The sequence below is a fragment of the Scyliorhinus canicula genome, chromosome 18 (assembly GCF_902713615.1).
Source record: "Scyliorhinus canicula chromosome 18, sScyCan1.1, whole genome shotgun sequence".
In the NCBI taxonomy this organism is placed as follows: domain Eukaryota; kingdom Metazoa; phylum Chordata; class Chondrichthyes; order Carcharhiniformes; family Scyliorhinidae; genus Scyliorhinus; species Scyliorhinus canicula.
In genome coordinates, this window is record NC_052163.1 from 48,695,761 (window position 1) to 48,718,910 (window position 23,150).

The 23,150-nt window shown below is 46.3% G+C and overlaps 1 protein-coding gene across 2 annotated transcripts in view; it reads right to left on the reverse strand.

Annotated features, from left to right (window-relative positions):
* LOC119953660 (forkhead box protein K2-like) overlaps positions 1-23,150 on the reverse strand; it is a 134,185-nt gene that overhangs the window by 46,735 nt on the left and 64,300 nt on the right. Inside the window, exons 2-3 of one of the 2 annotated variants that reach the window (XM_038778148.1) lie at positions 6,383-6,577; positions 521-674 (exon numbers count right to left, since the gene is read on the reverse strand). In XM_038778148.1, coding sequence (XP_038634076.1) covers positions 521-674; positions 6,383-6,577 — 349 coding nt within the window. Of the gene's footprint in view, positions 1-502; positions 675-6,382; positions 6,578-23,150 lie in introns of both variants that reach the window. The other variant, XM_038778147.1, reaches the window with a different exon arrangement.

The following is a 23,150-nucleotide window of genomic DNA, read 5'->3' on the forward strand; positions in this document are numbered from 1 at the left end:
AGGTGGGGGAATTTAGAACAAAGGGGCTCAGTTTCAGGGCAAGGGGGTCAGTTCATTTAGGTCTGAGACGAGGAGACATTACATCACTCAAAAGGTTCTGAATCTTTGGAAATCCCTGCCCCAGAGATGCTACATTGTTGAATATGCTTAAGGCAGGGTTAGGTGGGAAAATGGATCTGATGCCCAAGATCAGCTATGATCACACTGAATGGGGAAGCAGTTCAATGGATCATATGATCTACTCTTGGTCCTATTCCTTGCATTCTTGTAAAGCAAAACAAAAGCTCATGATATTTTTTGTATTCCACTCAGATACACTGACAGATGGGTGCTCTCCAGCATTTAATCAAAAATTCACATTTATATCCACAGAAGACAAGATGTGAAGGGTTTCATGTAGGGTCTGTCTGCTGAAGAACAAAATTATATACATTAGCGAACTCTGATTATCTACTTTCCTCCTCGTTAATCTTGTTGGTCAAACAGGTTTCAAAGCAATTACTTTGTTTTGGGTACTGACTTTTGGGCTGTCCCCATCTGATGTTTCCTTGTCATTCTCCGAATTGTTCTGTGCATGGTCAGACATTATTTGCAGGTCAGAATGAAGTCCACGACTTATCCGGTAGCCAGAAGAACCTGCACCCCTTGGGCTGGAGGGACAGGAGTTTGCAGCACTGTGAATAAAGCCAATCTCAGTCAGTTACAAAACAATTTAAACAAAAATGTTAAATTATTATAGTAGCACTCACTTTGAAAATAGCATAGATAAAATATATGTACAACAGAGAAAAGGAGGCCTTGAGGAGGTTGGGAGAATTGACCAAAGGCTTGGCGAGCAAGAATTTGACTTGGGAAAGAAACATACAAGGAATTTAGATGGAAAGGAAGGGGATTGAGGCGATTGAATGAAAATAAAAATGTTTCTGAGGAGCAATGGAGAATCCTGACAGGTAGAACCTGACAATGAGAACCACACTGCTGCTGTGGTATGGGCAGGGCACGATGTTAAGCCTGTAGTTTGGCAAAAAGGTTTCAATGAAAGGGAAAGGAATCATAGATACATACATATGATAGGAGCAGGAGGAAGGCCCTTTGGCCCTTCGAGCCTGCTCCGCTACTTATCACGATCATGGCTGATCATCCAACTCAACAGCCTAATCCAGCTTTCTCCCCATATCCTTTGATCCCATTCTCCCCAAGTACTAAATCTAGCTGCCTCTTGAATATATTCAATGTTTTAGCATCAACTACTTCGTGATAATGAATTTCACAGGCTCACCACTCTTTGGGTGAAGAAATGTCTCCTCATCTCTGTCCGAAATGGTTCACCCTGAATCCTCAGACTGTGACCTCTGGTTCTGGACACACCCATCACTGGTAACATCCTCACTACATCTATCCTGTCTAGACCCGTTAAAATTTTATAAGTCTCTGAGATCCCCCCCCTCATTCTACTGAACTCCAGCGAAAACAATTCCAACCTAGTCAATCTCTCCTCATATGGCAATCCCGCCATTCCTGGAATCAGTCTGGTAAACCTTTGCTGTACTCCCTAGAGTGCAAGAACATCCTTCCTCAGAAAGGGAGACCAAAACAGCACACAATATTCTAGGTGTGGCCTCACCAATGCCCTGTATAATTGCAGCAACACATTCCTGCTCCTAAACTCAAAACCTCTTGCAATTGTAGCCACCTGGTGGGTGGCTACCCTGCCCAACACAAAATGGAAGATTGCAAGGAATGCAGGGAAAATGGACATGTTGGAAAGCAAACAGCTTGCAAAGCGATTGTATATTGGGACGACTGCAGAAACCAGTTTTGACTGTTGCAGAAACCAGTTTTGACTGTTGCAGAAACCAGACAGCACTGTGAAAAGAAACCAGTTAACATACTAATGAGGCAATACCGGGCGAGTCCCAGATACAATGGACACAAGTTAAGCACAAATCGATACATTCTATGGAAGGCCAGACCCTGTGGCGCCAGAGAAGCCCAAAACAATAGGTCCCAAGAACCGCCCCAGTGACCGAGGAACTGCCCTATGATTGGGGGGGTTCAAACATAATCGATTGGGAAGAGACCCAATCGATTCCAAGCAGGTAAGGGAGTCCGCCCAAAGGGGCGCGGACCCCCTGGGACCTATAAAAGGTCCCACACATGGTTCAGTCTCCTGTCTCCTACTCCAGCCGTCGAGCAGCAGCCACCAACAATTAAGTGCCTAACGACGACCGCTACCAGAAATAGGCACTCCTGACCCCCTTTTCAATTGATAACAATCTGAAGTCTGCGGACCAGAGCAGAGCAAGAGGCCTTGTTCCCTGACCCAACAGTTCCTTCGAGATAAGTATTAGTTGTTTAGTGGTTGGAGTAAGTTTAATCCTTTAGCGTTTGCTTGGGTAGTTATTATAACTGTATTATAATAAACTCTAGTTGTTTGGGCTTACTAATTGGTGTACGGTTTTATTGCATTGAACTTCACCTTGAAGCTTGTGGCGGTGTCTTAACGGCACCTGGCGACTCCAGAGCTTAGAACAAGAAACAGAGCCAAATTGAGTGTTAAGCACACTCACCCAGAACGAGCAACACAACGAAGGCCAACAAACCATTAGCCTTCTTTCTGCCTGCTGCACCTGCATGCTTACCTTCAGTGACTGGTGCACAAAGACACCCAGGTCCCGCTGCACAGTCCCCTCACCCAATTTGCAACCATTCGGGTATTAATCTGCCTCCCTGTGTTTGCTTCCAAAGAGAATAACCTCACATTTATCCAAATTATACTGCATCAGCCATTGATTTGCCTCTCGCCCAACCTGTCCAGCTCATGCTGTAGGATCCCTGCATCATCACAATTCACCCTCCCACCCAACTTGGTATCAAACTTGGAGATGTTAAATTTTGTTCCCTCATTCAAATCATTAATATATATATTGTGAGGGCAGCACAGTGGCAAGCATTGCTGCCTCACGGCGCCAAGGTCCCAGGTTCGATCCCGGCTCTGGGTCACTGTCCGTGCGGAGTTTGCACATTCTCCCCGTGTTTGCGTGGGTTTCGTCCTACAACCCAAAGGTGCGCAAGCTAGGTGGATTGCCCATGCTAAATTGCCCCGTAATTGGAAATAATTAATTGGGTACTCTAAATCCCCGTGGCTCCCCACGAGGGGTGTAATCTAGGTTCTCGCAGGTTTCAGGCCAGTAACTCATGTTTTCCTTCAATGTGGTTATTGAGAGAGAACACTCATTTGTGAGAAAGTGATAATTTTGGGGTGATATTACATGAACTAGCTGTTGATGACCAGTGAGACCTTGGGGAGAGAGTGGGAGATGAAAAGGGAATGAGGTGGTGATGAATTTCTGAGAAATAAGTTGGGTGGAATGGTGACTATTAACAGGGGATGACTCTGTGAAAGCCAGTGGCTTGTGCCATGATGGGTGTACCAAAAGTGGAACAGAGGAAGGCAGTGGGCTTGTTGATGTGGGAGGAGAGTCAACAACAATGTGTATGGCAGCTTTTAAGGGCCTCACGGTAGCATGGTGGTTAGCATCAATGCTTCACAGCTCCAGGGTCCCAGGTTCGATTCCCGGCTGGGTCACTCGTCTGCACGTCCTCCCAGTGTGTGCGTGGGTTTCCTCCGGGTGCTCCGGTTTCCTCCCACAGTCCAAAGATGTGCGGGTTAGGTGGATTGGCCATGCTAAATTGCCCGTAGTGTAAGGTTAATGGGGGGATTGTTGGGTTACGGGTATACGGGTTACGTGGGTTTAAGTAGGGTGATCATTGCTCGGCACAACATCGAGGGCTGAAGGGCCTGTTCTGTGCTGTACTGTTCTATGTTCATTATAAAACAAAATATAACATTGAACCAAATGAGATATTAGGTCAGATTAACAGATGGTTGCTCAAAGAGATAAGGATAATCTTAAAATAGAAAATGTAGGTTGGGGAGGTGCATGGTGGGGATTTTAAAGTTTGTGGGCCTAGTCAACTGAATGGGAAGCCACCAATGCTAGAACAGTTAAATTCGGGGAATTTCAAGAGGCTAGGGTCAGAGCGGTGAAAATATCAGAAGGTTATGGAACTGGAGAATAGAGATAGGGAGCTATAAGGCAATGGAAGAATTTGAATACAAGGTTGAGAATTTCAAAATCAATGCATATCCAGGAGTCAATATAGGCCAGCAAGCAGAGGGATGGGAGATGAACAGGACTGGTGAAAGTTAAGACACGGAGAGTGAAGTTTTGGATGACCTCATCCAAAACTTTATGGAGGGTAGAATGAGAGATACTAGCCAGCTTTGTGCTGGAATAGCCAGGTCTAGAGGTAACAAATAAAAGTATGACTGAGCAAATGAGCTGAGACAGGCAAAGTTGCAAATAGGCAGTGATGGTATGAACATATGATCAGAAGCTAATCTTTTTTTTAAAGTATTTTTATTAAGGTTTTGCAGAATTTTTCATAATAAAACAATAGTATCCATAATAACAAAACAAACTAGAGTGAACATTAACATAGTGCAAAAAGAAAATATACAATAACAATTAAATAGACATTACCCTATGCAACCCAGTCTTCCCACACCAACCCAATGAAGCACTCCCCCGCCCCCACCCCAGCCCACAGATTGCTGCTGACATTTTAATTTTCCCCGAGAAAGTCGACAAACGGCTGCCACCTCCAACAGACCCTCTTAAGGCAAACTTTATTTTCTCGAGGCTGAGAAGCCCAGCGATGTCGGTAACCCAAGTCTCTACACTCGGGGGCTTCGAGCCCCTCCACATTAATAAAATCCGTCTCCGGGCTACTAGGGAGGCAAAGGCCAAGTCGTCGGCCTCTTTTGCCCCCTGAACTCCTGGGTCTTCTGACACTCCAAAGATCTCTATCTCTGGACTCGGCACCACCTGTATGTTAAGCACCTTGGACAATGCCCTCGCGAACTCTTGCCAGAACTCTCTAAGCTCCGAGCATGCCCAAAACATGTGGACATGGTTTGCAGGGCTGCCCTTGCACCTCATACAACTGTCTTCTACCCCAAAAAACTTGCTCATTCTCGCTGCTGTCATGTGTGCCCGGTAGACCAGCTTAAATTGAATTAGACTGAGCCTGGCACAGGAGGAGGAATTAACCCTGCCCAGGACTTCTGCCCATAGACCCGCTTCCAACTCCTCACCTAGCTCCTCCTCCCACTTGCCCTTGAGCTCCTCCACCGGGGTTTCCTCCGCCTCCTGTAGTTCCCTCCCCTCCCCCACCCAGGTGCTGGAGACCACCCTGTCCTGTATCCTCAGTGGCGGCAGCGGCGGAAAGGCCACTACAGGTACTTGTTTTTTCAGGAAGGCTCGTATTTGCAGATATTTAAAGGCATTTCCTGGCGGCAGATTAAATTTGTCCTCTAGCGCCTTCAAACTGGGAAAGCTTCTGTCTATGAACAGATCTCCCATCCTCTGATGCCTGCCCTCTGCCAGCTCTGGAACCCATCATCTACCCTACCCGGGACAAACCTGCGATTGTTGCAATTCGGGGTCCAGGCCAACGCTCCCTCCACCCTCTTGTACCTCCTCCACTGTCCCCAGATCCGCAGTGTCGCCACCACCACCGGACTTGTGGAGTAACGGGTCGGTGAGAACGTCCGAAATGTACAGGAGCAAATCATCCACGTATAGCGAGACCCGATGTTCCATCCCCACCCCCGAACCAGTCCCCGCCTGTTCCTCGAGGCTCTTGGTGCCATAGATAGTGGTTCTATAGCTAGAGCAAATAGCAAGGGGAGAGGGGACACCTCTGCCTCGCTGATCAGAAGCTAATCTGTTGCAATCAGACTGGTTTAATCTACAGACTGACAGCACTCAGGAAGTTGTGAGGGAGGTCAGAGAAACTCAGTTTCTGAAAAGGTGAGCATGTAAAAGGTCAAGGTTAGCAATTCTGCATCTTATTATCCCCACACCATTAACTTATATTGTAAACATGCTGGCTGTCATGTTGCAGATCACCTAGTCCCTGGAACTCCCTCTTGCAAACATTCCTCTGCTAATTTCTCCCTTCATCTTCAAAATCTGAAAGTCATAATTTCAATGAAGATTTCAGTAACTTTAAAAAAAAAAAATTTAGATTACCCAATAATTTTTTCCAATTAGGGGCAATTTAGCATGGCCAATCCACCTACTCTGCACATTTTTGGGTTGTGGGGGCGAAACCCACGCAGACACGGGGAGAATGTGCAAACTCCACACGGACAGAGCCGGGATTGAACCTGGGACCTCAGCACCGTGAGGCAGCTGTGCTAACCACTAGGCCACCGTGCTGCCCGTTCAGTAACTCTTCTAACTCGGTTTTCAATTTACTTAGTGGAAAAGCACAATTAGGAGCACAGAAATAGAGCTATCCAGCATCTTACCTGATTGTTCCAGTAGGAGAAGGGAGGGGACTGATCAAATCAGCAATGTTGTCTGGAATGTTTATCTTCAGAGGGGAGATTTGTGGTTGGACTGGCCTCACTGGAGATTCTGGGGCCTCCTGTTTTTCTTTCTTTTCGCTGCACAGTGCGGTAAATGAGATCTTAATGTTTGTGCTGGGGAACCTGAAGGTACACCTGGAAAATACAAGCACAAGTTTCAATTGGTGTGTTATTGTTTGGCTTTAAGGTTTCATTATCCATCTATAGATTTTATTTTTACATCTTACACACATACAATAAACTAATTTCCTAATGAGCACTAATATTTAAACTTACTATTTCACAGATATTTAGACTATCACATTAATTCTATTGAACTAGGATGATGTTTACTCAGGGTTGCGAGTTTCTGCCATGTGTCTTCATGTGACTAAACAGGCTGATTCTTGATCCACAAATCTTTGGGCACATGGGATAGGTTGCCCGACGAGGTAGTCAGATCCTTAGTGCAGGATTTGCTACCTTTTCTTTCCTTCTCTATTATAGCTCTGCTTCAACATCAAGACACGGTGATTCACAGCATGATGGCGCTTAATGGGCAAATTATCACAGTTTTGAATGACTGTTTGCAAACTCTTCCTCACTTTCATTATCGTCAATGTTTCTGTGTTCAAGAAGAGCTTCAGAGAGTCTTTGAAGCATTTTCCCTGTCCTCCCCTGCAACAATAGGCATTTAAGCATTGAGAAATTAGGACCTGGCAGGAAAGATGCATTTTGACCATCCAGTGTCGCATAATTTGATTTGCAGGAGTTTTGCCTGAATGTTTGGGAAGCTGTCTTCAAGAAGGATATCAGCATTTGATTGCGCTCTTCCCACTGAATCTGGAGGATGTGGTGGAGGTATTGCTGACAGAATTTCTCCAGCACTCGTGTCCCTGATGAATAGTCCAAGGCTCACGGGAGTACAGGAGTGAGGTGGCGATAACTGTTCTGTACACTAGGGACTTTTGTTGATTTGCAGAGGTCTTTTTTTAAGCACTTGCTATCATAGCTTGTAGAAGGCTGAGCTGGCACAGTACATCCAGTGTTGGATCTCATCAATGATGACTTTTTGAGTGAGGTGCTTGCCAAGGTATGGGAAGTACTCAACATATTCCTGAGACACTCCTTCCACATATATATGGCTGACCAGGTGTGGGTAGATACGAGAGTTTTGTTTTGGCAACAAAGATAGGCCAAGCTTTTTGTACACAGAATTGAAGAAATCAGTGTGGTTGCAAATCTGATGCTGAGTGGGCAACAACAATGTTATTGTCCACCAACTGCATATCATGCAGGCCTACGACGGTCAGTTTAGTTTTGGGCCAGAGGCGACTGGAGTTGAACAGTTTTCCATCCAAGTGGAATTTAATACTGGTATTACAGGGCAGTTGATCTTTAATGAGATGATTAGTCATCATCAAGTAGTTTGTGACCAATAACATGTTGCACAGCCTTGCTGACACAAGTCTGGATTTTGAAGGCCATCATTTTAGATGTCCCACTCAAGGCAGTTCCAGTCATGTCATCATGAAGCAATTGCAGGATTACAAAGTTGTTTCTTGGAGCACAATCCATAGTCTTGCGATATACTGAGTCAAATGCTTTGGTCAGGTCAATGAATGCAACAATGAGTTCCTGGTGTTGTCCTCAACATTTACCTTGAATGTGTCTGGCAACACAGACCATGCCAGAGGTTTCTCTGGAAGGTCGAAAGCCAACACACCTCTGGGAGGATTGTATCAACTACAGGAGGTAAGTGAATCAGAAGAATACATGTCAGGATTTTCCCTGCAATGAACAAGAGGGGAATACCTCAACAGTTTACACAACATGATTTATTCCCCTTCTTGATGATAGTTACAATTGTCACATTTCTGAAAACCGGGGTGCGGAATCCCTCTCAAATCTGCAGGATGAGTGCATGGTGTTTTGAAAGTGCACCAGCTTTAAAGACTTCAGCTGGAATACCATTGGAGTCGCTGGCTTTGTTGTTTTCCAACTGGTTAATTGCTCGTCACAGCTCTCTCATCAGTGGTGGCATAACAGGGTACTGGGGCATTAGCTGGATATAATCAGCTGCCACTGTGGATTCACGATTGAGAAGTTGTTGAAAAGTGTTCTCAACCATTAATACTATACACGGAAGCTATTGACTTAGGTGGTAGTTTCACAAGGGAAACATTAAAACTGGAGTGTTTGGAGATACTGCCTTTCTGGTCCTTAACCTGTGGCCTTTAATTATAAACAATTTGATGCTTTATTCTGCACAGATCGGAACCTCAATCTCTTGGATAGTTAATTCAATAGTTACTGCTGCAAAAGTTAGGCATCTTAAGTAAGCAACACCACATGTACAAGGTTCAACAAATCAGCAGGGCTTCAATTTTAAAACTGGCCTCCAATTATTTTATAAAACGCAAATGCTCAAAAGTCCAATTCAACTGTTTTTTTCACCATGGAAGAGAAACAGCAAGTAGAAATTCAACACAGCATAACAAGGTATATACTGCTGCATTTCATAACAAGTGAAATGTTAAAACGAAGTACATCTCAATCAACAAATGAATAGCACACATTCCATTTGTAGTTATCACAAACATTAACTTCAACTCTCAATTCTAAGAGAGCAAAGGACTATTTATAGATGATACTGTGAATAAACAGTCTCACTGAGCATTCTCCAACAGGGCTATGCACAATGCACGGACCGTAACATAAACAACATTAAGTAATCACACCCATGTTGTTGACTGGCCTTATCCCCTATGTTGATCAGCTGGTGCTGTTTTCCATGGTTGCTTGGCATTCTGCCCAAAATGAAGAATTAATGCTAAAGTTGTGTTTATGCATTTCAATTCAGACAGATATCAAGAGCCAACTAGTGATATCGTACACAAAGTTAAAAGCAAATTACTGCGGATGCTGGAATCAGAAACAAAAACAGAAAATATTGGACAATCGCAGCAGGTCTGGCAGCATCTGCGGAGAGAGAGAGAGAGAGAGAAGGGAGCTAACGTTTCGAATCTGGATGACTCTTGGTCAAAGTAGTGATAATGGTACTGTCTGTGGATCAAAATCACAATATACGGCCACACTTACACAGCAATGGTTGCAAGGGTTTTATTATTAAAACAGTCAGATTCAAAGAACAGTACCACCTGTACGAACATTTTAAAAGTTGATTTAAAAAAAAAAATTAATGCAATTCTGGAATGACAGTTACTTCAATGTTTTGAAATATTAGAAACATTTTAAAGAAACCGTCCAAAGATGTGCCGGTTAGGTGGATTGGCTATGTCCAAAAAAGGTTAAGTGGGTATAGGGTGGATGTATGGGCTTAGGTAGGGTGCTCTTTCCAAGGGCCGATGCAGACTTGATGGGCCGAATGGCCTCCTTCTGCACTGTAGATTCTATGAAAAGTGATGTTTCTGAGGAGCAAAACTTGAAAAGCATCTTTGACTGAAACCACTTGACCACAAATTTAGATTCCGAATTTAGGACACACAAGGTGAAATAAATCACAGTTCACCAGGCACAATATTGCCAAATTAAAATTTAGTTGCAGATTTTATTTTTACACTTTAAAAGTTGGGATCGCACCAATTTAGATAGCCAGTTTTCTATTTTGTCAAACTGTATTATCTCCTCTTTCATGTTCTGCACCCAACACCAGACCCCCTCTCGATCATCACCTTTCAGCTAGAAGGAACAACAATTTATATTTATACAGAACCTTTAACAGAGTAAAACATCCATGTGCGTCACAGGAGTGTTATCAAACAAGATTTAACAGCAGCCAACCTGAAGTAGTTTTAAGATAGGTGACCCAAAAGCTTGGTCAGAGGTATATCTTAAGGACTGTCAGAAAGAGATGCAGAGATTTAGAAAAGAATTGTGGAGTCGCCAATGGAGCAGTGGAGAGATTTGAAAGGTTTGTAGGGATACAGGTGTTAGAGGTGAAGCCTTTGTGAGGGAGCAGACATATAATTAGAAGCTCATCTGGAATTCAGACACAAATCCAAGGATGAAATCGGTCTGCTTTGGCCTTGGAAGTTATCAGGGAAAGGAGAAAGCTTGTGTGGAAAGGTCTGACACAACGACCTTCATCCTAACAGGATGGGTTGAATTGGCAAGGGAGGACCTTTAAAATAGGAAAACTGTTCGCATGCTGAGTTTAAACTACATGGTATTGAGGAAAATTAGATTTTTTTTGCAATATCATTGTCATATACTGGGAAACAAGCTCGTGGGAGAGAATATGGATGTGACTGGTTTAATTAAACTGGAGACATTTAGACTGCAAAGGCCAAAGTATCAATACAGGTGGTGTGAATGCAAGTGGTTGAAATGGTAATGAACAGGGAGCCAGGGAATCAGTTTGACCAGGAATTTACATTCAGCAGATAAGTGATGTGATGTTAAAGCTGGCTGTTGGATTTCAAAGGAAACATGTACAATGGGGCAACAAGGCAGCTAGCACTGCTGCCTCAGTGTCAGGGATACAGGTTCAATTCCGGCCTTCAGAGATTGTGTGGAGTTTGCACTTTCTCCCCATGTCTGCGTAGGTTTCCTCCAAGTGCTCGAGTTTCCTCCCACAGTCCAAAGATGTACAGGTTAGGTCATGATAAAATTGCCCCTCAGTGTTCAGGGATGTGCAAGTTATGTGGGGCTATGGGGACTGAGCCTAGCTAGGTCTTTCAGAAGGTCGGTGCAGACTCAATGGGCTGAATGGCCTCCGTCTGCACTGTAGTGATTCTATTCTATTTCAACCAGGGGTTGGTTTAGCACAGTGGGCTAAACAGCTGGCTTGTAGTGCAAATCAAGGCAGCAGCGCAGGTTTAATGCCCGTACCGCCCTCCCCAAATAGGGGCCGGAATGTCACGACTAGGGGCTTTTCACATAACTTCATTGAAGCCTATTTGTGACAATAAGCGATTATAATATTATTATTATTTGGGAGATCATAAATGTCTGAGGCAAAATAGTACCTTTACTTTATAAATATGATAGCCATGAAGTAACAAAACAAAAGTCAGATCAATTCTGGAAAGAGTAACTTCAAAAGGATTGTAGAAACAATAAGCGTGGAAGATCAAAGGGACTGTTGTGGCGTGGCTGTGAGGTCTCTGTGCTGAATCCAAACCTATGAACATCAATTTTACCACCCTCAGAGAGAAGTTCAAGATTCCTCCTAAAGCAGCAGGACATTGTATGGTAATATTCTATAGTATGTTCTAGGATTAAAAATCTATGAACACTGTTGCCATCAAAACGGGGTGTAGCTTTGAGTTTATTTAAGCCAGCATTTTTTAAGAAAGGTTTGTAAAAACACTTAACTGTGTAAAGGTGTTCTTTGCTTAATACGTTATTTTCTATTTTTTCCCCCCAATAAATATTTAACTTTAATATTTAAAATCATCACTTACTTATCTTTACTTTAGATACCAGCTTATAATATACAAATTGCAAACTATTGTGGCAGCTTGTTCCAAATTTCCCTTTGGAATTTGGGTAGCCCAACACTTACCATCTGCCATGCCATAACTGTGTGCACATTTCTTTTTGCCAGGACCCCCACCTTGAAGTTAGCCTGATTTACAGGCTTAGCTTCCAGTCAGGCAGGAAGTACTCGGAGCAGCTACCACGCTAGGTAGGGAGCCTGCAGTTGCTCTTGGGGAAAAAGGTGTTCGTAAAAGGGGAGATGGATGCCAAATTGCACATTTGGATATCAGCATTTATTAATTCACACACCATCATCCAAGGATTTCTACATTTACGCATTTAATCTTAGATTGTGCAGCAAAAAGTATTCTTTCATGGGATGTGTGCATTTCTGGCAAGGTCAGCATTTGTTGCCCATTCCCAAATGTCCGCGAGAAGATGATAGTGAGCACCTGCAGTCTGCGTGGAACGTGATATATTGCCTTGGGAGGGTAACTTGCAGGCAGTGGTTTCCCAGGCATCTGCTGCCCTGGTCCTTCTAATTGGCATACATTATTGGATAAAGGCTGTTGAAAGAAGCTTGACAAGTTGCTATTGTGCATGTGGTACACACTACTACCATGGTCCGCCAGTGGTGGAGAGTGTGAACATTTAAGGCGTTAGATGGGGTGCCAATCAAACAAGCTGCTTTGTCAATTTTTTTGAGTGTTGTTGGAACGGCACTCATCCAGGCAAGTAGAAAAGATTCCAATTCCACCTTGACTTGGACCTTATAAATGTGACTTTTGGGAAATCGGGGTGAAAGTTATCCACTCCAGAATTCCCAGCCTCTGACCTGCCGTTGTAGCCATAGTATTTATATGTCTGATCCAGTTAAGTTTCCAGTCATTGGTAACGCACAGGATGGTGATGGTCTGGATACACAAATGGTAATGCCTTTGGAGGCACGGATGTCATTTGGGACTGATCATCCAAGCCGAAAGCGTATTGCGAGCAAAGGGAAGGTTTCACTGCCATTCAACCGTTAGAACTATTTTTCTGTGATTTGTGAACACATAAACACCAATAGGCATAATCATGACCCGAAATGTTGTTCAGCATTATGCAAGTTTAGAGCAGCCCGAGGATTCACATTCCACTGCTGACTAATTTTCTTTTTTTAAATAAAATAATTTTTATTGGAATTTTTTGAAAAATATATATCAACAAAACAATAATAACAATAACAATAATAGTAATAAACACCCCCCGGCACCCGTAACAACGCATATAACAAACCCCCCCAACCCCAATAAACAACAAAATAAATTAACAATAAGCAAATTAACTTAAACACTATCCCCCTAAACCCCCCCCCCCCCCTCGGGTTGCTGCTGCTGCTGACCTAGTATCTTATCGTTGAGCCAGAAAGTCGAGGAAAGGCTGCCACCTCCTAAAGAACCCTTGTACCGACCCCCTCAGGGCGAATTTGACCCTCTCCAGCTGAATGAATCCCGCCATGTCATTAATCCAGGTCTCCACGCTCGGAGGTCTCGCATCTTTCCACTGCAGCAAGATCCTCCGCCGGGCTACTAGGGACGCAAAGGCCAAAACATCGGCCTCTTTCGCCTCCTGCACTCCCGGCTCCACCCCAACCCCAAATATCGCGAGTCCCCAGCCTGACTTGACTCTGGATCCCACCACCCTCGAAACCGTCCTCGCCACCCCCTTCCAGAACTCCTCCAGTGCCGGGCATGCCCAGAACATATGGGCATGGTTCGCTGGACTCCCCGAACACCTGATGCACCTGTCTTCGCCTCCAAAAAACCTATGCATCCTAGATCTGGACATGTGGGCCTGGTGCAGCACCTTGAACTGGATGAGACTAAGCCTCGCACATGAAGAGGAGGAGTTCACCCTCTCCAGGGCGTCCGCCCATGTCCCCTCTTCAATCTGCTCCCCAGCTCCACCTCCTACTTAACCTTCAGCTCCTCTACCGACGCCTCCTCCACCTCCTGCATCACCTGGTAGATGTCAGACACCTTCCCATCCCCAACCCACACCCCCGAAAGCACTCTATCCCTTACCCCCCGCGGGGGCAGCAAAGGGAACCCCTCCACCTGTCGCCTAGCAAACGCCTTAATCTGAAGGTACCTGAACATATTCCCCGGGGGAGCTCAAACTTCTCCTCCAGCTCACCAAGGCTCGCGAACCTCCCGTCAATAAACAGGTCTCCCAACTTCCTAATGCCCGCCCTGTGCCACCCCAGGAACCCGCCATCCATGTTCCCTGGGACAAACCGGTGGTTCCCCCGCAGCGGGGCCTCCACCGAGCCCCCCACTTCCCCCCTGTGTCGCCTCCACTGCCCCCAAATTTTGATGGTAGCCGCCACCACCGGGCTCGTAGTGTACCTCGTTGGAGGGAGCGGCAACGGCGCCGTTACCAGTGCCTTCAGGCTCGTGCCTCCACAGGACGCCATCTCCATCCGTTTCCATGCTGCCCCCTCCCCATCCATTACCCACTTACGTACCATCGAGATGTTAGCTGCCCAATAGTACCCAGAGAGGTTGGGCCAGCCCCCCTCTATCCCTGCCCCGCTCCAAAAGACCCTCCTTACCCTCGGAGTCCCGTGCGCCCAAAAAAAATCCCAGAATGCTGCTGTTCACCCTCCTAAAAAAGGCCCTCGGAACGAAAATGGGGAGGCACTGAAGCAAAAAAACCAAAAACCTCGGGAGCACCGTCATTTTAACGGACTGTACTCTACCCGCCAACGACAGCATGTCCCACCTTTTAAATTCCTCCTCCATCTGCTCCACCAACCTAGTAAAATTGAGCTTGTGCAGAGTCCCCCAGCTCTTAGCCACCTGAACCCCCAGGTACCTAAAACTCCTCACTGCCCTCTTTAGCGGGAGCCTACCAATCCCCTCCTCCTGATCTCCCGGGTGTACGACAAACAGCTCACTCTTGCCCAGGTTCAATTTATATCCCGAGAAACTCCTGAACTCAGCAAGAATCTCCATCACCTCCAGCATTCGCCCCACCGGGTCTGCTACATACAACAGCAAGTCGTCCGCATACAGCGACACTCGGTGCTCCTCCCCACCTTGCATCAAACCCCTCCACCTCCTCAACTCCGAGAGCCATGGCAAGAGGCTCAATTGCCAGTGCAAAAAGCAAGGAGGACAGGGGGCACCCCTGCCTCGTCCCACAGTGGAGCCTGAAGTACTCGGACCTCCTCCCATTTGTCGCTACACTCGCCATCGGGGCCTCGTACAGCAACCTCACCCATTTAATAAACCCCACCCCAAACCCGAACCTCTCCAACACCTTCCACAAGTACCCCCACTCAACCCTGTCAAAGGCCAACTCCGTACAAACAAAGACACAGATCAACCACAAACCCCAGTACCCCTCTTAGAACACAAAACCATAACCCACATCGTCCGAGAGCGAGAGAAAAAACAGAAACAAACAGAATAACCCGCTACAGCATAAACAATGATAGAGAAATAGAAAAACTCCCACAGCCCCCCAATCTCTAGTTCGAGTCCAGCTTTTCAGCCTGCACAAAGGCCCACGCTTCCTCGGGGGACTCAAAGTACTGATGCCGGGCCTTGTAGGTGACCCACAGGTGGCAACATGCCGAACTTCACCTGCTTTCCATGGCGCACCGCCTTCGTCCGGTTAAACCCGGCTCTCCGCTTGGCCATCGCCGCACTCCAGTCCTGGTAGACACGCACTACCGAATTCTCCCACTTACTACTCCTCACCTTCTTGGCCCATCGGAGAACACACTCCCGGTCACTGAACCGATGGAACCGCACCAGCACCGCCCGCGGGGGTTCATTCGCCTTAGGCCGCCTGGCCAGTACTCTGTGGGCCCCCTCCAGCTCCAGGGGCAGATGGAAGGATCCTGCCCCCACCAGCGAGTTCAACATCACGGCCACATAGGCCGGCAGGTCCGACCCCTCCAGCCCCTCCTCGAGGCCCAGGATCCTCAGGTTCTTCCTCTGTGACCGAAGCTCCATCTCCTCGAACCGATCTTGCCACTTTTTATGAAGCGCCTCGTGTATCTCCACCTTCCCCACGAGGGCCGAAACCGCCTCCTCGCGCTCAGAGGCCTGCTGCTGCAACTCAAGTATCGCTGCACCCTGGGTTGTCTGGGTCTCCAGCAGCTTACTCGTCCTCACCTTCAGGGATTCCAACAACTCCCCTTTCAGCTCCGTAAAATAGCGCAGAAGGGCCGCCTGCTGCTCCTCAGCCCACTGCCTCCACTCCTCAGGGGCTCCACCGGCCGCCATTTTGTCCACTTTCCCCCGCTTTTCATGGGGAGCTGCTGCCGTTTTTCTCCTCGCCCCACTTCGAGTCCGCACCATAAATTCCGGGGGGTTGTGCTCCAGACCCCTTTATCCACCGGGAATCGTCGAATCAGCGCCGTTTGGGGCCCTTAAAAGAGCCCACAAGTCCTAATAAAGCGGGAGCTGCCGAACGTGTGGCTTAGCCCCGCATAGCCGCAACCGGAAGTCGTCCTGCTTACTAATTTTCAAGCAAACTTCACTGTTAAGCTGTGCAACGTGCCAGAGGACTGACAAGTTACATCGGGAAGTGAAAATGGCAGTCTAATTGCCAAATGCAAATCTCGGCTCCATTATCAAAAAGAGACAAGAAGCAGAGGCCAGGTACTAAAAGGAAAATAAAAATGGCACTCAGCTTTCAGTGGTACAGGAAGGGTTGTGGTAAATAATTTGAACTATTGCCTTCAGCTATATCTTGTGTCCAGCTGAAATGAAGAGGAATACTAAAAAAAATCGATTATAATAAAATAATTGAATAATGTTCTCGTGATGAAATTTGTGAGATCTTTCCCAACATGAACTTCATAAAAGTCCTTGCAATCTAAGGGTGGGGGATGGAGAGAAAAAATCAAGTTGGGTCTTTTAAGCTCTTCCAACAACAGGATGGTTTTTGTCAAACATTCTTTTGTGGTTTCTGGTAATAGAGCACTGCTTCCCAAAGAGCTATGACCTGACCACATAAAAACATTTCTAACATAGTTTTCATCATACTCTCTGAACATTCATGCACATTCAGCAACTTGGATTTTTAACAGGCGTTTACTCCATGGACCTCATGGTGGATTATATGACCAGCGGTCATAGAGACCTCTCAGTACTCACACGACTGACTTTGGATGATAAGACTCTTCAAATGCTGCATAACACAAGTCACAACATAACAAGCAAATTGTGCACCGCCACATCTGGTGCAGAATGAAGCAATTTATTTTAACCTACTATTGCACTTCTGCCAGCTAGTGGTTATAATATAGATGCAATGCAACAGAGAAGGAAAGCAGAGACAGGGGAGGCACACAAACAGAGCGAGACGGGGGGAGGGGGGGCACACAGACAGAGCGAGACGGGGGGGGGGGGGGGGGGGGGGGGGCACACAGACAGAGCGAGACCGGGGGGGGGGGGCACACAGACAGAGCGAGACGGGGGGGGGCACACAGACAGAGCGAGACAGGGGGGGCACACAGACAGAGCGAGACAGGGGGGCACACAGACAGAGCGAGACAGGGGGGCACACAGACAGAGCGAGACAGGGGGGCACACAGACAGAGCGAGACAGGGGGGCACACAGACAGAGCGAGACAGGGGGGCACACAGACAGAGCGAGAGAGAGAGAGAGAGAGAGAGAAGGGAGGCACAGACAGAGAGGGAGAGATGAGGAATGAGACTCAAAAAAATAACTACTATTTACTAAACACCTTTCACAGCTTTGCAACATTGTAAAGCACTTTGCAATTAATGAAGTACTTTTGAAGTGCAGTCACTATCATAATGTGGGATAATTGTGCACAGTAAAGTCCCAAAAACAGCAATGATATAACTAACCAGATTGTTTAAACTGTTGGTTTATTGATAAATATTAATTCCCCAGCTCTTAAGACTGTGCAATGAATCAATCTGAAGATGCAGATGGAGTCAATGCTTCCTTTAAGCTGTGTGGGACATTCTGCAATCATAAGACTGTAAGGCATAGGAGCAGAATTAGGCCACTCGCCCATCGAGTTTGCTCCACCATTCAATCATGGCAGCACGGTAGCATAGTGGTTAGCACTATGGCTTCATAGCGCCAGGGTCCGAGGTTTGATTTCCGGCTTGGTCAGTCTGTGCGGAGTCTGCACGTTCTCCCCGTGGTTGCATGGGTTTCCTCCCACAAGTCCCGAAAGATGTGCTATTAGGTAATTTGGACATTCTGAATTCTCACTCCGTGTACCCGAACAGGCGCCGGAATGTGGGTACTAGGGGCCTTTCACAGTAACTTCATTGCAGTGTTAATGTAAGCCTACTTGTGACAATAAAGATGAACAAAAAAATTATTTTTCTCATCCACATTCTCCTGCCTTCTCCCCATAACCCCAATCCTCTTATTAATCAAGAACCTATCTGTCTCTGTCTTAAAGACACTCAGTGATTCAGCCTACACAGCCTTCTGCAGCAAAAAGTTCCACAGATTCACCACCCTCTGGCTGAAGAAATTCCTCCTCATCTCTGTTTTAAAGGATTGTCCCTTTTGTCTGAGGTTGTGCCCTCTGGTTCTAGTCCTACAAGTGGAAGCACCTCTCCTCGCCCACTCGATCCAGGCCTCAACAGTATCCTGCATGTTTCAATAGGATCTCGCCTCATCCGTCTAAACTCCCGAGTACAGACCCAGAGTCCTCAACCGTTCCTCATAGGACAAGATCTTCAGTCCAGTGTTCATTCTTGTGAACCCCCTCTGGACCCTCTCAAAGGCCAGCACATCCTTCCTTAGATACAGGGCCCAAAACTGCTCACAATACTCCAAATGGGGTCCGACCAGAGCTTTATACCAACTCAGAAGTACATCCCTGCTTTTGTATTCTAGCCCTCTCAACATGAATGCTAACATGGTATTTGCCTTCCTAACTGCAGACTGAACCTGCATGTTAACCATAAGAGAATCTTGAACAAGAACCCCCAAGTCCCTTTGTGCTTATGATTTCCTAAGTATTTGTCTATGCCTCCATTCTTCCTACCAAAGTGCATAACCTCACACTTTTCCACATTGTATTCCATCTGCCACTTCTTTGCCCACTCTTCTAGCCTGTCCAAGTCCTTCTTACCCCCTGCTTACTCAATACTACCTGTCACGCTACATATCTTTGTATCATCTGCAAACTTAGCAACAGTGCCTTCAGTTCCTTCTCCCAGATCATCAATGGATATTGTAAAAAGTTGTGGTCCCAGCAACAACCCATGAGGCACACCACTAGTTACCAGTTGCCATCCTGAAAAAGACCCTTTTATCCCAACTCTCTGCCTTCATGCCAGGATCTAACCCTTAACACCATGGGCTCTTAACAGTCTCCTATGCGGCATCTTGTTAAAGGCCTTCGGGAAATCTAAATAAATCAATTCCACTGTTTTTCCTTTGTCTAACTTCCGTGTTATCGCCTAAAGAACCCTAACAGATTTGTCAGACATGACCTCCCCTCGACGAAGCTGTGCTGACTCAGTCGTATTTTACCATGCACTTCCAAGTATTCCGCAATCTTATCTTTAATAATGGACTCTAAAATCTTACCAATAACCGAAGTCAGGCTAACCGTCTATCATTTCCTGTCTTCTGCCTCCATATCTCCTTAAACAGGGGTGTCATAACAGCCATTTTCCAGTCCTCTGGGACCCTCCCTGCCTCCAACTATTTCTGAAAATCTCCTCAGCTGTCCCTTTTGCAACCCTGGGGTGTAGTCCATCTGGTCTAGGTGATTTATTCACCTGCAGACCCTTCAGCTTCCCCAGAATTTTCTCCTTAGAGATAGCCACTACATTCACCTCTGTCCCTGATTCTCCTGGAGCTCTGGCATCCCACTGGTGTCTTCCACCATGAAGATTGATGCAAGGTAACTATTCAGTTCCTCTGCCATTTCTTTGTTTCCTAATACTACTTCTCCAGCCTCATTTTCCGGTGGTCAAATGTCCATTTTTGCCTCTCTCTTACTTTGCGGTAAAGGTTTCTGTGCAGGTCCCCTTTGGGTTAGCGCACAATTAGAAAATTAGAAGGCACGTTGGACAAAGCCATGGTTTTGTATCTCACCCAAAAGACAGAATTTCTGAAAATGCAGTACTCCCTCAATACTACACTGAGTGCCAGCCTAGATTATGTGCTCAATTTTCTGGTTTGAGACTTGGAACCCCCCACCCCCGCCATTTTCTGACTCAGATCAGAATGCTAGAACTGAGCCAAGGCTGACATCCAATAAGATGGTATGAAACTACACCGCTAAAATGACAAGGATAGAAAGTGTTACGCTTTCCCCAAAATTAGTGTAATTATCTATAGTGCAGTCAGTGCACTTCTTAAAACAAGTTATGAGCAAGAACAAGTTTGAACTTAACTAAATTTGGATGTTGGGCGGTAAAGGTAGCTTCTCTCATTGCCTTAACAAGTCTCTGAATATAACAACCATTGAAACAATTTCCAACTGCCAAAAACAAAAATATATGCGCTGCGTTCCAAAATCTAAACTTCAGCAGTAACTATTGTTGTGTTCGGTGTCTGGCAAGGAATCTACCAAGCGACTTGTGACTTGCCCAAACCAGGATCTTTATTGAATCTCACGTGGTAAGATAATGATCTGATACCGAGCAAGTTATCATGGAGTTTCTTTGTTCTCCCCTGGAACTACACCTAGGCACAACTGTCCACTTGTATGTCTTCTAGCCATCACCCAATTACCGGATGTGCCCCACACTTATATGTGAGTGCCTTGTCACGTGCCCTCTATGAAGAGACTGCATGGAGAGACTGTACTGCCACCTGCTGGTTGGAGGTCGCACCACCAGCCATCTACAATATTGCTTACAGGCAAATTACCACAACTATTTCTTGGCTAAACTAATGACTCACCCAATTCAGGCTAATAAATTAACAACTGTTTAGTCATTCCCAAAACAAGCATAACTGTGAACTCTATAAAAGATTGCAACAGTAAATTCTTAATGTCCAATCCCAATCGAGTGCCGCACTGTTGGAGGTATTGTCTTTGGGAGGAGATGTCAAACCAAGGCCTCACCTGATCAGTTTGTACCACTAATCAAAGAGCATATAATTCTCAACATGCATGGCCAGCATTCTTCCCTCAACTATCCGTGGGGTAGCACGGTAGCATAGTGGTTAGCACAATTGCTTCACAGCTCCAGGATCCCAGGTTCGATTCCCGGCTTGGGTCACTGTCCGTGCGGAGTCTGCACCGTCTCCCAGTGTGTGCGTGGGTTTCCTCCGGGTGCTCCGGTTTCCTCCCACAGTCCAAAGATGTGCAGGTTAGGTGGATTGGCCATGCATAATTGCCCTTCCAAAAGTGCCCTTAGTGTTGGGTGGGGTTATTGGGTTGTGGGGATAGGGTGGGGGTGTGGGCTTGGGTAGGGTGCTCTTTTGAAGAGGCGGTGCAGACTCAATGGGCCGAATGGCCTCCTTCTGCACTGTAAATTCTATGATCAAGGCCACGTAGTGGGTTTAGACTTATGGGCCAGGATTCTCAAAAATCTAGGCTAAGTGATGACGTCAGCGTAAACACCGGAGTGTTCAACGCCGGCGTCACCGAGCCTCTTGGCCCAGTGATTCAGTGGCCAGCACGGCGCTGGAGTGCTCCACGCAGCTCCGGCGCCGATACGTGGTCCTGCAATGCCGGCGCAGGTCCATGCATGCGCATGGTGGGCGTTTCCGTGCCGGTGCATGTGCGTGGTGGCCGTTTCCACGCAACATGGCGTAGCGACACAGCAGACCCACGCAGAAGGTAGGCCCCCCCAGATCGCGGGCGCCCGCCGATCAGTAGCCCCAGATTGAGGGCCTGGCCGTCATGGAGCCCCCCCCCCCCCCCCCCCCCCCCGTAGCTATGGCTCCGAGCTCTGCTGGGTGGTTCTATATGTGAACCATGCCAGCGGGACTCAGCCGGTCGACCGCGGAAAATCGCCGCGAGGGCCTCTTTGAATGGCCCCCGAACGGCGCCGCATTGACAGCGCGCGACTGACGCCAATTCTCCGGAGAATTGTGCACCGGCATTGGAGTGCCTGGCAGGAATTTCCGGCGTCAACGCCGATTCTCCGACCCGGAGACGCGATTCTCCCAGCTCGGAGAATCCAAGCCATGGTTCCCATCGATTTTGTACGTAACCTGAGCTGACGAGCACAACAGGAGCATAGCAAATGTTGCATTGTTCATTCCCAAAATAACAGCTAAATGTTTGCTGATTCAGTGAAAACAGCTCATTTATGAGGCATTTCTGAAAAGTGATAAGACAATACATCAAAATCTCTCTCCATACTGGCAAAAGCAGCAGGGAACATGTTAACATGAACAAAGCATATTATGAAACTGACTTTTAATTATTGCAAATATTCTCAATTTGCAATGCAGAATGGCAAACAAGTTAATTTTGTTATTTCTTTTGCTGTCATCCATAACCACAAATGAAATTAGGCACTTGTGATGCATTCCCCAATGAACTTAAGTACTAGGAGCAGGAGTCGACCATGTGGCGCATTGAGTGTGCTCCACCTCTCAATATGATTGAGATTGCTCTTCGGCTTCAACTCCACTTTCCCATCCACTCCCCATATCCCCAGATTCACCGAAAAACCAAAACTCTACCTCAGCCTTAAATATAATTAATGACGAAGCAACCACAACCCTGTGGTTAGAGAATTCCAAAGATTCATAACCTTTTTAAAAATAACACATCTTCTCATCTCAGTCCCAAATGATCAGGCCCTTATCCTGAGACTGTGCCTCTGTGTTTATAGGTTCCCCAGCCAGGGGAAACAACCTCTCAGCATCTACCCTGTTAAGAAGCCCTTCAGAATCTCGGGTGTTTCAATGAGACCACCTCAGATTCTTCTGAACTTTGGAGAGTATTGACCCAATTTACTCAGCCTCTCATCATAAGACAACCCTCACATCCCCGGAGCCAGTTTAGTGAGCCTTTGCTTGACCTCATCCAATGATTATATTTAGCATGGCTATGCTTTAATTAATGATATCCCTAGTCGAGAGGAATCACCATCTACAACAGTGGGACAGCAGGGATTTTTATTCTTGACACAATAGTACTCAAAATCAACGGGTTCAACTATAAGCTGGACAAACTGGGTAAATAAACCACAAACTGGGGAAATAAACCTGCATAATAATATTATGCAATATTCACATATCCCCAGTCAAGCAGGGGTTTTACAGTTAGGATTCTTAAAGATAATGATAGAAACTTGTTTTGTAATCG